This window comes from Lutzomyia longipalpis, chromosome 1, assembly GCF_024334085.1.
Source record: "Lutzomyia longipalpis isolate SR_M1_2022 chromosome 1, ASM2433408v1".
NCBI classification, from domain to species: domain Eukaryota; kingdom Metazoa; phylum Arthropoda; class Insecta; order Diptera; family Psychodidae; genus Lutzomyia; species Lutzomyia longipalpis.
Genome location: NC_074707.1, coordinates 48,782,155 through 48,799,217, shown reverse-complemented (window position 1 = coordinate 48,799,217; position 17,063 = coordinate 48,782,155). Strand labels below are relative to the sequence as shown.

The 17,063-nt window shown below is 36.5% G+C and overlaps 5 protein-coding genes across 5 annotated transcripts in view; 2 read left to right on the top strand and 3 right to left on the bottom strand.

The window, feature by feature from the left end:
* Positions 1-17,063, bottom strand: part of LOC129787983 (protein Peter pan) — a 1,185,971-nt gene that overhangs the window by 156,007 nt on the left and 1,012,901 nt on the right. The gene's annotated exons all lie outside the window — the stretch shown is intronic.
* The window catches only part of LOC129787980 (L-dopachrome tautomerase yellow-f2-like), a 1,067,766-nt gene that overhangs the window by 37,802 nt on the left and 1,012,901 nt on the right, over positions 1-17,063 (top strand). The window lies entirely within an intron of this gene.
* Positions 694-2,167, top strand: LOC129788006 (uncharacterized). Its single transcript, XM_055823964.1, has 2 exons — positions 694-1,483; positions 1,860-2,167. The coding sequence occupies exons 1-2, from the start codon at positions 753-755 to the stop codon at positions 2,122-2,124; spliced, it is 996 nt and encodes a 331-aa protein (XP_055679939.1). The 5' UTR covers positions 694-752; the 3' UTR covers positions 2,125-2,167.
* On the bottom strand, positions 10,981-13,899 carry LOC129787990 (probable glutamate receptor). Its single transcript, XM_055823921.1, has 5 exons — positions 13,810-13,899; positions 13,442-13,753; positions 13,181-13,370; positions 11,767-12,729; positions 10,981-11,681 (listed from the first exon to the last, which is right to left on the bottom strand). The coding sequence occupies exons 3-5, from the start codon at positions 13,258-13,260 to the stop codon at positions 11,447-11,449; spliced, it is 1,278 nt and encodes a 425-aa protein (XP_055679896.1). The 5' UTR covers positions 13,261-13,370; positions 13,442-13,753; positions 13,810-13,899; the 3' UTR covers positions 10,981-11,446.
* On the bottom strand, positions 15,760-17,035 carry LOC129786800 (ionotropic receptor 75a-like). The gene is made up of 2 exons (XM_055822042.1): positions 16,866-17,035; positions 15,760-16,726 (listed from the first exon to the last, which is right to left on the bottom strand). Exons 1-2 carry the CDS (start codon positions 17,033-17,035, stop codon positions 15,760-15,762), a joined length of 1,137 nt encoding a protein of 378 aa, XP_055678017.1.

Sequence of the window (17,063 nt, the reverse complement as noted above, 5' to 3'; positions counted from 1 at the left end):
AGGGATATGTGTGTGTACCTTGAGCTTTATTTCCACCCACCGAATTACTCTCCTAAAAGTCACCACACAATCGAGACAGAATGCATCAATTGCCAACCACACCGTTGCTCGGGTCCTTAACCTCTGATGGACGAGGGGACTAAAAGTGCAAAAAGGGTTGTAAATTTTCAAGTAGATACACTCAACAACGCTCACTCATACGTGCAGCTTTTACTACTTGCAATTAATTAAATTACATTTTATATATGTTATTGATATCCTCTGAAGATTTCATTTCAATTGTTCTTGCTTATATACAGTCAATTGGGGTGATTTTTACCCTTTGAACAAAGAGGAGTTTTTTACATATTTTTTTTTAACTGAAATAGGATTTTCTTACTACTTTTATTTAGGTTTTTTTGGAATGTAAAAATATTTCGAAAAAAAGTCCACTAAATATATTTTAAATTATTATTTAATTTAAAATAAATTAATATATCGTTTAAATCGTTTTCAATTAAGAAACCTTTATCTATCTGAGAATAAGTAGCAGTGAAAAATTGACCATAATTTTGGAAATCCCACAAATTTAAACCCAATCATAAACCCTGCAAGCTGCATAATTTTTATAACCTCCTCCTGGGCTGAACCTTCTTCGGTATATTCTCTGACAAAATTCTTAACCCAAAAATCTCTCATGTCCTTTAGTTGTGCTGTAGCCAAGCAAGAGGAAAGATCGTTTTTAGCTGTGATTTTCTTTTGTGTGCTGTGCCATGAATTACAGTTGGGCATATTCACTAAAAGAGATCTTCGATACTATTACTTACAGCAGTGATTACAATTATGTTCAGCATCCGCAGTTGCCGGTGTATCCACAACCTGTTGCATATGCTGAAGAATTTATTCAACCACCATTGGTGTACCCACAAGGAGGTGAAATAGTAGAAGATCATCGAGGGGATGAAAATGTTCCATTGTTTGTGCCTCCGAATCCTTGTGGTGATCAGTGCAGTGAATGCGTGAAAGTTGAGGAGGTAGAAAATGAATGTTCTGAAGAATATATTCCTTCAACACTCCCACCCCTCCTGCCGGTATTGCCGCAGAAACGACGGAGAAGTTGGGATGGCGACGATACGTCTGATGAGGTGGAGTATGTGGCAAAGAGAAGCCATTTGGAGGACAATGATGGCATTTATCAAACAGAAACTCCTCTAACCGTGCAAGCTCTTCTTGGGGGATCACAAGAAGTTGAACATAATGTACCACAGCATAGAGTAGAGAAACTTCCGACGGCGCCAATAGAGCCTCCACGCAGAGGACGCCCAAGAAAAACCGCCAAGGATTCGGGTGATGGCAAAATGACTGAATTCCGGAAGAAGGCAACAGTTCGAGAGCGCCAGAGGGTGAATACACTATCAGAGGCCTTTGCTAAACTACGAACGCTCATTCCCTCCCTCGCAAGTGATCGTGGTAGTCAAATTGAGACCCTCAGATTAGCCACAATGTGAGTATAAAATTATGTTTTAATTATCCATTAAAAAAAATAATCCTTAAAAATTTTCTTTGGAAATTCCCAAAGAAAAATCGGAGAAATTTTTACCAAAATACTCACCAATACTTTAACACATTTTAACATTTTGACCCATTTGACCTAAAATACACCTAAATATGTGTGCTGTGAACAAATTTTCTGGATTTTCCAAAACATCTGTGGGAATCCCCATCATTTGCAAAATATTCCCTTTAACCTTTCCAAGAAGATGATGAGGTCATATTTTGAGCAGAAGTAATTTGGGGATTTCCCACAATAAACAAGACTAAATGTCTGGGGTGGTTTCTTTGCCCTTAAAATCTCATATATATGTTGTCTTCTTTTGCAGGTACATAGAATTCCTTCTCAACACACTATCTGAGAGAGAAATGTACCAAAGGAGTCTCGAGGAGAGAGTTCACGAAGGCAATTGTCGTGTCACGGAGGAACTCACGACGACTGTTCCGGACAATGAAGCTGCGGGGGTGAGAAATAAAGTGATAGCACGGGAAAAGCTGAGATTTATGTTTGGAATGTGGCGGATGGATGCTGATTTGGAGAATCAGAGAGTAAAGGAGAAACATCCTTCGGAATCATCAGATAAATTAAGTTAATTTTCAAATTAAATTAAATAAATGAAATAAATAAATTTCTCAAAAAACGAATTTTATTTTTAAACTGAATAATTTTTTAAATCCACAAAGGATAATTCCAGCACAGTTGAAGCAGAAAACCGCTCCTGAGCGCATAAAAATGATCTCCTTTATACATCATCTTGATAAATTGTTCATTTACCTGAAATGGAGTGTCAGTGCTAAATAAGAAAAAGCCCGCACGATTCTCCAAGAAAAACAGCACACAGCAGTGTTGTGGGGAAAGGAAAGGGGGCGCGTAGAACATCGTTGTAGGGCACAATCACGCGCAACGGCAGTAAAAGAAAATTTTCCAGATTATAGAGAGAAAATTTGCGCGACAGTGGGTGGTAATAATTTATTTTAAATTAGACAATTCTCACAGAGCCAAAAAGGAGCTTCCACAGTACATTCCAAGTATGAGGAGATTCCCCCCACCATACGTGGAAAATATTTCCCTGGCATGATTTATTCTGACAAATTTCACGTGAGCTAGCAATTTATTCATCTTTCCTGCAACATATTGCTCAAGCATTTCGCGCTGTGGATATGTTACTTAAATCCATTTGCCATCTTCAACAAAACTTTCTAACTATTGCCTTTTTAGAACTTCTCACCATATACCTTTGGGAAAAGCTCAGCTTTACCTCCCCCCTTCTCCTATAATCTTCGCTTCAAGTGCTTTTCCCGCAATCAAAGGCAAATGTGGCGGTGAAAGTCTTTTTCATTTTAAGAGGATTTCGCTTCATTGCGTTTGGTGCAATTAAAAGTTTTTGGAAAAGCTCCTCTAGGTATTTCTTTAATTTAACTTTTCCCCTTTTTTTTTCAATCATTCTCTATCTGTGAATGCAAAGTAAATTTCAACGCTGTATTGGATTATATATTGCTGTAACTTTAATTCCTTAACTTATTGGTTTTGTATTCTACTAAATTTGTCTTTCGAATAATTTAATATTGAAGAAAGCTTTCGTGTATTAATTAAATATTTAATAAATTTGGAAGAGATAATTAGATTATGGACAAATTTGACCATAATTAGATTATGGTCAAATTTTGGAGAGCTTTAAACACCTTAAAGACACTAAATAAATTAGTAAAACTAAATTAACTAAAAACCAGTGAAAAAGAGACAAGAAAAATGAAGAAGCATAAAGGAGGTTTTCCCGGAAATCTCTTAACTTTTTCCTTGTGTTTTATTAATTGAATAATGTTGGAGATTGCAACCAAATGGTTCATTTAACTGTCCAAGAGTCATCAATGAACAAAAACGAGATTTTCCGGAGAATTTTCCTTTCTAAGAAGCTTAATCTAAAGACATCTAAGGGCAAAAACTCCAGAAGTTCCATAGCAAAAAGCACCCGAAAGACAACACTGTGGAGTGGATGCAATGAGAAATTTCAGGGTAATTTCATTTCTCTTCAATTTTATGGGGGTGATGTTTTGTCCTTTCTCTCTGCGCCACCCTTTGGCTTATCTAGATAAAATCTCTACACCACTGTAAAATGAACAAAATTATATATTCCCCACATTCTAAGCCATATCCTCTCAATGCAAAAACCCCTTTGCAAGCCCTTTGTGGGAACAACATTGGGAATTTTTGACACACACACTTTGACCGCCCTCCACAACCCCTTATGCTGTTCATTCCTCATGCTAACCGAGGAGCTTAAGACCAACTTTCAGTTGCTGCACTGAAAATGAGATCATGGCGAAAGCTTATTCAAAAGTTATATGCTCAAAAAAGGATTTTCTCTTCTATGTACTTTTGCAACTCTACTCACGTTGGCGACATTAGTTTGCATTTCAAGTTCTATGTGTGGGAAAACTTCTCACAAGACATGATCACGGTATCCCAAACACGTAGGGGTTTCAAATATAACTTTCATCAACTCATGCTGAATGATGTCACTCAAATATAATACACATTGAGTCATGCACTCCCCGGGATTCATCCACACTACCTATATTATGTCTCTTTTGCAAATCACATACAAACCTTAAATTCAATTTAACTTTCACTAACCCCCACCCCTCCGTTTCATTTCACCTCATCGTGCCCATTGTACAACAATAAAATCCTTCCAAACATAACCACGGAATTTGTACATTGAGTCAGGAAATTGTGATCATAAACCTTAATTATGTACACGTGAAAAAACTAAAAGTCACCTTTTTCCATGGGCTAAACAAGGGAATGGTTGTACAACTTTTTAAGGACTTGGACGTTGGAGAAGCGAAGCACTCTTTTGGCGCGGGAGGAGGAGGAAACACGTGATTACACCTGTAAAAGGTGTTTTGCTGAATTTCATGAGGTTGTATAAAACATCTTTATATTCTTGTTCTAGAAGAGGGCCCAATAAAAGTAAATTACTCACCATTAGAGCACTTTCAACCCTAAGAGAGTCAGTTATTTCATGGTAAATCCCAATTGCATGCAATGTATGACAATTTAATTCAAACTCTAAATGTAATGCCTCCTCGTACAGGAATTGTTAGATTTGATAGACATATAATGTTGAACTGATATTATGGAGAGTATTTAACCCTTGGAGGACTAAAACCCTAACCTCGAACTTTGACTTTATTTTTTTCTCAAAAAGAAAACGTTTTTCCAAATTTTTTTTTGAGGAATCTGAAGTAATTGAATTTTCATACACAAAGATGTAGAATTCATCACAATAAAAAAAATTCGATTCTGCGACGCTTTAAAAGAGTCAAATTGGCAGCGAATATCATTTTTGTCTTCCAGTGTTAAAAGTGTAAATAGAAATTTTTTAACCCTTTCGCATTCACGGGAAAACATTGAAACATGCGCTCTTTTAACCCTTGGAGTATTTTGCTGGCCAAAGTGGCCAATTCGACATTTTTTAAATCTTCACAGAGTAAAAACTCTTAAAAATATCGTGATAATTTCTACATCCTATGTGTAGGGAAGTTTCATTACTTCAAGATCGTCGAAAGAAAACATGGAACAATATTTTCTTTTAAGAGAAAATGAAGGTCAAACTTTTAAGGTTAGAGTACAGAATTAAAAAAATAAGAAATAAATAAATTAAATAAGAAATAAGCTTTTTCTTTACATTCTAACCATAATTCTTAGTATTCATTAGCAATTGAAGTTCTGCAGCTAGATTTTAAGGGCAAATTAATGTGTAAATTAAAAAAAAAATCTCTACAGTAACAAATTCACCAACGTTAAATGGTAAAAGGTTGTTAAAAGCTTTGCCAAATGAACGATTTCGCGTTAACTTCCCACAATTGAATATTTGAGTCATACGGAAAAGTCAGGGGTCAAATTTTTCAATCCTCAACCGTCAATTCATAAAAAAGTTAAAATTACTAATTTTATCTGCCTTTGATAAAATCATAAATATGTATGACGATTAAAAATGCAACATTGGAATTTTACAAAAGGTCACAAAATGAAGGATTTATTTTTAGTCTTTCAGACCATGCTTGGAAAACCTGTGAGGGAAGGTGACTTTTATTGATTTAAACAGTAAAATATTTAAATGAGAATTTCCAGAAATTCCATCGTGGTGTGGGAGGTTGATTTAGTGAAAGTTTATTTTATCTTGCTATGAATGTTTTATTTGCATCACGGTGTGAGTGTGACAACATAACAAAAGGTATGTTATATTGAGGGGTGGATAAGTAGCGGAAATAGCTGTTGTGGTTTCCCGTTGAACGAAAGATATGCGCCACCCACTACACCCGTTGATGAGGTGTCAGATGATGGTTAGGGTATGTGGGGGGCGGGTTGTGAAACCCGGAGGCGATTATGTGCACTTCGTGTTTGGGAGCTCACAAAGCAAAATTATGCTCGCAGTGAGTGTTTTCACTGGGGGTGCAGAATGCGAATGTTCTGTGTCACCCCGGAGAAGTGTAAATTTGATTACATCTGTTCATTTGGGTGCTTCTTCCCCTCAGTCCCCCATCATCCACCAATTCGTGCAGAGATATCCCATTGTTGGTGTACAACACCTCGCACACTTCAAACCCTTTGCCCCCCGAATAAATCACTTCACACAGTGCAAGATACGAAACACTAACAAAATTCACATCAATTTGAAATCAACTCGACAAAATTTTCACCTCTTCCGGCAATCAACAGTTTGGGATGGATTTAACTTTAATTAAAAGACAGATATATGTTGATGGAAATTTTACCTATCAATTTGGGAACATGAAATTTAGAATCATGGAAATTACATGTACTTCCTAATAATTTTAGACGGAAAATTCCAGGAAAACTTTGTAGTTTTGGGAAATATTCGCTACTTGGAGTTAAATGATCAGAATCATTATTTGAATCCTTTAAAAGCTGTAAAAGTTTATTTTTCTAGCTACTAAACTTTTTATTTAAATTGAACTACCAATTAACTCTCAAAATGCTTTTCAACATAATTGATGACAAGGCAAAGGACAGACTAACAGGGTACATATACGAAGGTTCTCGTTAGTAGCAAAGCGAGCACTATATAAGTCAAACATGTATTATGTGTCCCAATTTCGCTTGCAATTAATTATGGAGAGAGTGTAAATGGGTGATGTGGAATCAAATGCCACACAGGTAGTCAATAATTTGCAAATTTTATCAATTCCGTTGACACGATGACTCTCTGTCTCCTGCTGAGCTTCTCAGAAATCACTCATTAAATATTTGCTCACGATGAAACTTTTTAAACACAATAAAATATCAAACTTTCCAACAACACCCGCGCGCTTCCATTTGAGTACACCCAGAAGGGGTGGATTTTGATTGGAAAATCGCGTGTTTCCCCCGATGGAGTGTGCAATGAAACCCAGCATGGAAAAAAGTGACTCATCCTGGATGAGTGCCAACAACTTGTTAGCACACACAAGAACTCCTCTCTCAACATTATTGCTGGGTGGATGTTTTTTTTCTCATGCAAGAGGTGCCACAATATAGTACAGCAGCTGTGCAAAAGTTGTGCAACAATAGTGTTAGCAAGCATGATTATGTGACATGGTGAAACACAACCGATGAAAGCACTATTTGATTGGGATTTTGGGAGTGTTTAGCAAATAGCAATAATAGAAACATCACATACCTCGTAATTCCTTTTGAAATCCCCGCCATTCTGTCACACTGTGGAGGATTTTCACTGACAATCCCACACATAGTCCTTTCTCATTCAGGGGGGAGGATTATAATTGTTTGTCACACTATATGTGCAACAAATCAACAATGAAGAGAATAAATTCAAAATGAGAATATTTCTAGGGGAATCCCGAGGGGCTATTTTCAATGGATTTTTTAATTGAATTAATTTCTTGAATTTTTGTGAAATTGCTTTTCAGTGTCTATTTTTGGAGATAACTTTATTGAGAATATTCTGCTTTTGTACTTTTATTAAGAATTTTTATGCTATTTTAATGAGAAAACGTAATTTTTGGATTATTTTTCAAAATTTTTGCATTTTTGCTATTTTCAACCCCTTGTTGAGGCGAAAAGTTTCACTCCTACCCAGTAAATGAATGTTTGAATCAATCAGATTGATCAATAATTAACTAATAGACTAATAATAGATAAATCAATTGAGCCAGTCAATCAATTGAAGAATCATTAGCCAATTATTGATCAATCTTAGGTCAATTCCGATTGCTCAATAATTGATCATCTATGTGGAACAACGTTGACTCAATATTGATAGTTGATACTATGAATATTGAGTGAACTACAAATCAATCAATTATTGATTTTGGATTGACCAACTATTGACCAAATATAGTTCTTCAATTTTTTATTAATCAGTTGGTCAATTTATGCTCAATTATTCATCTATCAATATTGATACATTCTCGCGAATTTTGCGATCGATATTTTCAAGCTAAATCCTGCCTTGCACCATCAAGATGAGAAAGCTAACCTTCCAATTTTGAAAAGTTTTTAAAAAGCATGTCGAATAAATAACTGAAATTTTTATTTTTAAAATGAAATTTTCAACCTCAAGTTTGCTAGTTCTACAACAATTTGCCATTTTGTGAGCTTTTCTTCGTGCACATTAAATAAAATACGCACAAAAGCCATTATCGCTGGCGAGAAATTCATCAGAGAAATAATTTAAAATGTTTTTTTTTTTGTGTAATTTACATAATGCAAATTTCAAATTAGTGCACAAAATTGAGCTCTCGCCGGCGTTATTATTACATCTAGTAATGGTTCATGTGAATTGAGTGGGAGCGTTGAGTGCTTTTTCTGTGTTGTCGCACAGTTCTCATCGTTATACTACCACCACCCGAAAAAAAATCCATTAAAAAGCTGAAAATGATTGCAAATTCATTGCTTGCAAAATGGGGAAATTTGTGGTGAGAATGGGAGTCCATAGAACTTCTGGGCAGGACTATATATGAGGCTAGGGTGTGTCTCCTTTGCGAAGTCTCCTTTTGAGTGGCTTTCTCGCACCATGTGATCTTGAAAAGTGCCAAACCAATATTTGGCTTCCACTTTTCCCCAAACACACACCTTATCTTCTTTTCCATAAAGAAGATCCACACACGTGAATAAATGGAGAGATTTTATATTATATATAGCGTAGTATTATATTTTCATTATATACCTATTTGAAAATGTATTATGTATACACAGAATACTCTTGCTTCCTACACGTGGATCCCCTCGAGATAGTTGGGTGAAAAAAAAATCAAATTTCTCAACATGAAAGGATCCGTAATTCGGGGTTGTGTTCAGTGAGACAAAGTTGAGTGACACCATGGTGGAGAAATTAGATTTGCATTATACTTTCTTCCTCCTTCACACCGTCATCCCTTACTTTATATATTTCTCACAATTTAAATAAAATAAAAAGATTGTATTCAAAAGATTTTTTTGTGAAGAAAAATGTATTAAACTTCTCAGAAAAAAATGGAAAATTTATTATTTTTCGTGGAAAACTGAGGTTGCACCTTACATTTAATCATGAATTTTTGTTCGAATAATCTAACAAGAATTAAATGTAATAAAACTCTGAAAAAAATGTAAGCATTTTTTAAAATTTTATTTGTTAAATTAACTTTTTGATAATTTTTTTTTGAAAGTTAAAATTGCATTTTCCGCTGTAGTGGAGAATTACAGTGAAGCTTAATGAACTAATGAATAGGTAAACATTTTCAACCCCTTGAAAGTTAACTATTTATGAAATACGGGATGCTCAAATAATTTTGGAAAATTTAGGAATTTTTAAAAGAATAATTTTCTAGTCAATTTTTTATTAACTAATTTTCTTTAAAGAATTTTCAATATAATTCGTTAAATTAATAGAAGATAAATGGAAAATTTCTCACAAAATAACGTCAATTTGCATGAGCTGTCCATTCTGAATTTTACTCCGCACTCTGTAAGGGCTCATGGCTGGTAAATCGGTTTGTATCTTGTGCAAAAAGCTTTGGGAATATCGATTTCTGCGGCAGGTGTATTGTATTTCACCTTGTGTTTATTTGCAAGCTTTGGAAAATAAATGTATATGTACAATAAAATATGAATTCTCGAGAGGGTAACTACGGGGCTAAAATTCTGGGTGGGTTAGTGGGTGGTAAATGCCACCCTTTTTTGGGAGGGAAGGTCAGGAAAATTCAGGCAGCAAAACACCTACTACACTACATATGCGGGGAGATCACAGGCGGAGGATTATGCGGAAATTGAAAAGAGATTTATGAATTGCATCAGGAAGAAAAGTGCCTATATCGATCGATTGGTGGGACGATAAACCACAAGCAGAGCAATAATCCATGGGAAAAGATGGAAAACGTGATGTCTCCGGTGATGGAAAGAAAAGTGATTTAGTGACATTGGGTTAGGAGGGAAATTGCTTTAGCTTTTGTTTGCACTGACAACGACACCCGATATTTATCAATTAACCACACTAAATTGCTTTTATGACACCCTCAACGGGGTCGTTGAAATTGCGACGTCGTAGTTTGTGGTTTCTAATTAATTTTATTACTAATCTAGTAAATTTTAAGATAAATTTTAAGTGGAAATTTTATGTATGATCTTGCTGAGAAATCAGAAAGTTTAATTTAAAGAAATTATTTTTTTATTTAATAAAATAGATTTATTTGAATGAAAAATTCATTCTCTATCCCAGAAAAAAGTAAGATTCATAAAAATCAGTCAACTAACTGACTCAACTTTTACATTTTTAACAGACCCTTGCGTGACACGATATCAAATCATTTAAGAGAATTTTTTTAAAAGGATTATTCAGTGCATTATACTCTCATACAGGTACAGGTATGCATAAATTCTAATCACGTTAACTCTGTTAGCATCCCATTTTCCGTCTTTCAAATGAAAATTCAATGTAAATTGATGTATTTATAGCAAAGAGCTTTAGAGATTGTTGATTGACAATCACATTAACTACACCAAATACCAATATAAATTTATAAAGGAGCTCTTCACATATTCCTCGTGAAATTATAAATTCTCCTGAAAATTCCATTTAACATCCACACCATACTGCTTGATGGGGGAAAATTCTCGGAAATTCTTTTATATATGAAAATATTTTTGCATGTGTTTCCCCTTGAGACAGGCCAACAGTAACGAAGAATCATTATGAATGGCATTTAGCTGCGAAACATTGAGGGGGTGGCTGTCGAACCTAATTTTCCTCTCTGTGGTGGCAAGAAAAAATGTGTGTGTGTGGGCGGTTGGATTGATGAATGAGGTACAGCAGAAATTTCAACCACAGAGGTCGAGAGGGAAAAAAATGATCATACTGAAAAATGAATTGGGTAAACAATCCATCATATGCGTGATCTCGCAACCACCCCCTCCTCAATTTTTGCTACATGTGGGAATTAATAAAATTTTATTTTTCACACAGTCACATCTATTCGTGCTTTATTTTGCAATTGCATTCAATAAATTACATCCTCATTAGTCATTTGCGTGTCACATTGCAAATTTTGCCACTTGCTTGTCTCATTTTGTAGCAATTTCCAATAATTTTTTCTCCCACACCCACGCACGCGATTGATTTTTCCTCTCAAATAAGCTCAGTTTTTGCAGTTGAAACTTTTTATTTTTCCCTAAAAAGCGTGAGAAAAGTTCAAGAGGAAATGCTGTGAAAGTTATTTTTTTTAAAGTGTACCCCCCCCCTCTTTGCGGATAAAGTCATTTCAATCAATTTGGGCCATTCATGGCAAATTTGCTACTTTTCATGTGAAAATATTTGCTAAACGGATTTTATATTGAATTTGTATGCGAAAGTTCTGTCGTGCACATTTTGGACATTTCCACTCTGCTGCTGCACACAAGTTGTGGACATTTTCATTAGAGCGTGAAAATTGCTGTGGAAATTGCACATTGTCGAATGTTCACCAACTTTTCCAGCAAAAATACGAAAATCGATATTGCATACCCGGAGAGGATAATGATTATAATGACATGACAATCAATAAGGCGAACACTGTCGAAATTTGAGCCACGCGTTGCACATTCGGGTTTCTTTGAGTAGATTTTCCCCACTTCACGCTCCTGAATCCCGTGTTCGCGTATCTTGAAGAGGCTGTTCCGCAGAGCGCAAAGAAATGTAATTTTTATTATTATATTGAATGGTAATTTAAAGGTTTCATATTAGCAAGGTGATTTACCTGACTTTTACCATTTCCTTGTACGGGGAATGCTTCCTTATGGCATACCAAGGATCAATGACTTGGAGAAATTTAATTTCCATAAGGCCACATTTTTCGTGCTCATAAAAAGTTTCCTCAACTAATTTGTAAGCCCCCGAAACTTCCACGTGGAAAGCAAAGAGACCTTCACGCATTTTGGCAACGCCCAGATTTTTCTCAATGAATTTATCCTTCTTCCCACGTGGGGCAATTTTCTTTTCATACAGAGCCTTCCTCACGGGCTCTGTGGCTGTGCTGAAGTAGTAGCGATTGTACACAATGTCCTCAACGCCAAAATTCAGCTTTGAATCCAAGAGATGCTGCAGCGTGGAGATGCTGTTGGTTGTGGATTGCAGGAGAGCCACAATATTTGCCGTATACGAAGCGTACAAGAAGAGCATGGCCAAGCTCAGGGAGAAGGATGCAATCCGTCCAGGAAGAACTTTGGCATCCATCTGCTCACCCTGCTGTGTCACAGCTCCCATTGCATTCATTAGGACATCCGTAAATCGGGGTACGTCCTTGGGATCACAGTGCTCCTGCATCTTCAAGCTGGCACGCCAAACAATAAAGAAAATCACCGTGCACACCCCAAAGAGGATCAGCGCACACACCCACACCATATCCTGATACGGGAGGTAGAAGATGTTGGAGATGTAGGAAAGTGGGGGTGGGCGAAAGATAAAGGCTGCATGCGTTGGTACCGTCATGGAGATGTAATCTATAATGGGGACACGTTCCGCAGTCATAAACAATGATGTCCCCCCTAAATCTGCCCTATCATCCAGCAAATCTCCCACCATCCCATCCCAGTGGCCGCTGCTCTTATTCTTAATGCCCCATCCGGGTTGGTAGCGGAACTGCCGGGTGGCGTTCACAATATCAAAGATATAATTAGTCAATACCCAGTTCACCTTTGTTATGGAGTCAATGTGGCGATTCCTAAAATAGAGCAAATTATCCATGAAAACAAACCTTAATAGTTTCTATATAAAACTTATATGTGTATGTAAATAAATATAGAAGGTTTTCTTTATGAGGGATGAATTCAATATATATAGGGTGGGTTGACCTAGATCACGATTCTCTGGTCTTTATTTTAAGGAAAATTTTTAATTGTACAAATTAATTTAATCATTGCCCGTAGAAATGTTAATTTAACTGTATTTGCCTTACTACGAGACCTCACTGTAAAGCAACACTTAAGGTACAATTTCTTCTTTTACTCCAAAAACACAAAAGCTCAAAGAACAAGAAGCTTTGAGAAGCTCTTATACCTCAAGAGCTTGATAAATAGCACAAAATTGGAACTTTGAATAAGTCATGGGCATATTTGCATTAATGAATTGCACATATAAAGTGATTTGCATAAGTCCCACACTTGATTAGTTACCTGTAATCTGCCAGATGACTGTAGGTATCATTGTTTGTAATCACAATTGAGGCTGTAAGAGGATTTCCATGGAGATTCATGCGACTCTTGAAGAGCACTTTCCCAGGACTAATAATTTGAATACCCTGAGAGACACTCCAATTGCCATAATCCTCATATATCACTCCAAGTTGGGGTTTTATCTTGTAAACTATGACAGAAAATTAATTTTGATTAATTTTTATTTGAAGAATTTTAAGATTTTTTCCTCTTTGTCTTTACTTTGTTTGAGAGAAAATCCTTCCGTGGAATTTTCAACTAGAATAACATTGCTGTCTAGGCGCAAAGGTAGATTCTCGAGGAAAGATTGCTGATTATTGAAGGAGGTTTCCCCCAAAAGGATCCATCTAACTGCTTGGACAAAATGAATTGATTGAAGCTGCGAAAGGATACTTACGGAGGAAGGACAATTGAGATCAGCCACAATGAGAAAATCATTCTTTCTCTGCTTTGGATCTTTTAGAATTTCTAAAATTTCCACTGGATTTCCCACGATGGGTAGCTCGAGGATTTTTGCAATCCTAACCCTTGATCCTTAAAAAAAAGAAAAATCACGAAAATTCAAAACAAATCAATTTAAATAAACTTACCTGTCGATTGGCAATCTAAAAAAGACACAGAGGTGGGAAAATTATCATATTCTGTTAAGTCTTTGAGAAAATTCCCAAGAAACGGTTGGGATTCACAACCACCACCCCAGAAAGCCAGGCAGGATACTAAGAAAAGAATAATCCTACCTTCCATCGTTGAACTTTGTCAATATTTCTTGCCTTACCCATCACCTTATATAGTCCATTGAGTTTTCTCTTCAGCACCGTATGTTTACAGCATTAACATGTCAAATTGAAGTTATTGGTAAATAATAATACGTTATGCGCGGCATAAGGGCGGGATACATGTGAAAATATTGACGAAAACTGCATCAGGTGGGTCTCTGTAAATATTATGTACATACACTCCACCCCTCGTTCAAGTGGCGAGATTTTTCTTTCCTACCTCACAGCCATCGGGGTAAATGCATTTTGTGCTTGTAGGTAAATTGAAAATTTTGTTTGCAAACCCAACACACTGTCTGGGGGTTTATCTGTGATACTAAATAATTTTTATATTGCTAAAAGCATAAACGGAGCTTTCAGTGAAGAAGGGAAAAAAAGCAAAGCAGAATTGTTATCAATATATAATTACTTTTTTTCTTCTTCTCGGCGAACTTTAAATGGTGCTAAATTTTTTATGTGCACCATTCATTAGTGGGGGAAAATCTCAAGGAAAATTGCATGCTTGCACGATGCGGAGGAAGAAAATTGAAGGTGGGGGTGGCTGCGAACGGACATTTGGCAAAAGCTTCCAACAGGGATGATGTGGATGTTTCTCGCTAGCTCAAGATATTGTTGTATGGAAAATTTATTCAAATACATCCTTGCAAGCATAAATACGTGCTCACATCAAAATATCTCATGTTGTGAATAATTAATTCAGCATAACAACATAATCTCATAATAATTGCAAATGTGTGTCATGTTCTTTCCTTCATGTGTATATAATATGGCTCATCCTCTCTAAATAGAACAGAGCTTTTCCACTCTGTTTATTGTCTAAATCAATTGCAAAAGGCAAAACTAACAGCATTAGTATATGTATGTATGTGTTGTGTACTATATATAATAGCAATATGTAGTAAAAGTTTTAGAACATACAAATGACTTTTGTGACCCTCGAGTCGCACAATTTCATCAAAATCTCCACCAAAAGGACGATCAATGCCAAACCATATCCACATGCTATGATAAGCATTATAACATGACAGTCTATAAGGCGAACACTTCCAAAGTTCTTCCCTTGGGACGTACATTGGGGCTTCCGGGTGTAGATTTTGTCAACTTCTCGTGATTGAATGCCATGCTCTCTTATCTTGAATAATCTGGAATAGAGAGATGGGGTAAAGAGAGAGAGAAAATGCTTTAGAGGGAAACAAACTTGGATACCATGCGGAAAGTCAAAATTGACTTCTGTGTGCTGCACAGAGTTACATTCCAATCGATTAAACCACCCCCATCGCGCGTTTGAGTTGCAAGTCAAAGTTGCATTTTACCACACATATTGCATTTTGCTTCTCCACTTATTTCTATGGCTGCCACATGAGATATCAAGTGTTATGGTTAATGCTAAATGGTTATCTAGCTATATTGTGTGGGAAATGGGTATGTGTTTGCTAAAAGACAAGCATGAATGAATAAGTTTCCATTACATTGCGTGTCATGTGGCACAATGGAATTATATTTTGATTATTTGATGTCTTTTGGTTGGCTCTACTACAGGGTGCTTTAGGGGTGGTATACTGTTGAGCTTTCAGAGTTTCAGGTAAATACAATAATAAAATATAAAGGATATATCAATAAAATCATAAGAAAGTTTATCGATTTCTGATTTAAAGCTTAAATTAAAAAATTCCAAAAATAGAGCTTTTAATATTAAAAGCTCATCAATACTACCCCTACTATTACTTAAGTATCAAATAAAATGTTTCAGCTAAAAAACCAAACTCACTGTGTCTTTATGATCTCCCTGTAGGGTGAATACTTCTTAATTGAATACCACGGATAAGTGACTTGCAGGTATTCTATTTCCATTAAACCGCATTTTTCATGCTCAAAAAATGTCTCCTCAATCATTTTGTAGCCAGCACGTGCTTCAGTGAAGAAGGTAAAGAGTCCTTTGCGCATCTTGGCGATTCCTTCTGTTTTATTCATGAATTTATCCTTCTTCCCGGGTGGTATGATTTTTGTTTCATAGATTTCCTTTCGTAGGGGCTCATTCATAATCTTAAAGTAGTACCGATTGTAGACAATATCCTCCACACCAAACTCGAAAGTTGAGTCTTTGAGTGTTTCGAGGGACGATATGCTCGTTGTGGTGGACTGAAGGAGAGCCACAATGTTGGCCGTGTAGGAGGTGTAGAGGAAAAACATTGAGAGAAAGAGGAAGAACGAGGCAATCCTTCCTGAGGCTACTTTTGCCTCCATATGGGCACCCTGCTGTGTTATCGCCCCCGTTGCATTCATGATGATATCACTGAATCGGGGAATTTCAGAAGCTGGAGTTTCTTTGTTGTAGCAAATGTTAATGCGCCAGGTGATGAAGAAGATAATGGTGCTGAGAGCCACCAATGCGAATCCCGCCACCCACACTGTATCACGGAAGGGAAGGTAGAAGATGTTGGAGACATAGGAGAGGGGTGGTGAGCGAAAGAGGAAGGCCCCGTATGTGGGAACTGTCATTGAAACGTAATCTATGAGTGTGACGCGATCTACGGTCATGAACAGCGATGTGCCACCCAGGTCAGCTCTCTCATCCACCAAATCACCCACCATCCCATCCCATTTGCCACTCGTTCTGTTCTTGATGCCCCAGCTGTTGGTGAAAATAAATTCCTTGCTGGCATTCATGACATCCATAAGGTGATGGGTCAGCACGTAGTTTACTTTTGTGATTGAATCAATTTCACGTTCTCTGCAAATAAAAGTCACCACACCGCAACCCATTTCAAATTAAATTTCAATTAAATCACATGAAAATTTTAACTCTCTACTAATCATTTAATAAACTGACACCACCCACACACCCCTACTCGTATTTTTTCGCTACTTACTGATAATCTGTAAGGTGAGCTAGGGAGTTTTTATTTGTTACCACCATGGATGCTATCAAGGATTTCCCATGGAGATTCATTCGTCTTCGTGAGAGTATTCTCGTTGAGCGTGTATCCTTAATTCCTTCCGAGTAGCTCCAATCGCCATAATCCTCGTAAATTACCTCCATTTCTGAATCAATCCTGTAAACTAGTGGT

What these genes read in the sequence shown, in the direction of transcription:
- LOC129788006 (XM_055823964.1), top strand. Translation starts at nt 753, where the DNA reads ATGAATTACAGTTGGGCATATTCACTAAAAGAGATCTTCGATACTATT. An exon ending in ACCCTCAGATTAGCCACAAT is followed by an intron (nt 1,484 to 1,859) that starts GTGAGTATAAAA and finishes CTTCTTTTGCAG; the next exon opens with GTACATAGAATTCCTTCTCA.
- LOC129787990 (XM_055823921.1), bottom strand. Translation starts at nt 13,260, where the DNA reads ATGAATCTCCATGGAAATCCTCTTACAGCCTCAATTGTGATTACAAAC. An exon ending in AGTCATCTGGCAGATTACAG is followed by an intron (nt 12,730 to 13,180) that starts GTAACTAATCAA and finishes GCTCTATTTTAG; the next exon opens with GAATCGCCACATTGACTCCA. An exon ending in AAGGAAATGGTAAAAGTCAG is followed by an intron (nt 11,682 to 11,766) that starts GTAAATCACCTT and finishes TCTGCGGAACAG; the next exon opens with CCTCTTCAAGATACGCGAAC.
- LOC129786800 (XM_055822042.1), bottom strand. Translation starts at nt 17,035, where the DNA reads ATGGAGGTAATTTACGAGGATTATGGCGATTGGAGCTACTCGGAAGGA. An exon ending in GCTCACCTTACAGATTATCA is followed by an intron (nt 16,727 to 16,865) that starts GTAAGTAGCGAA and finishes TTTTATTTGCAG; the next exon opens with AGAACGTGAAATTGATTCAA.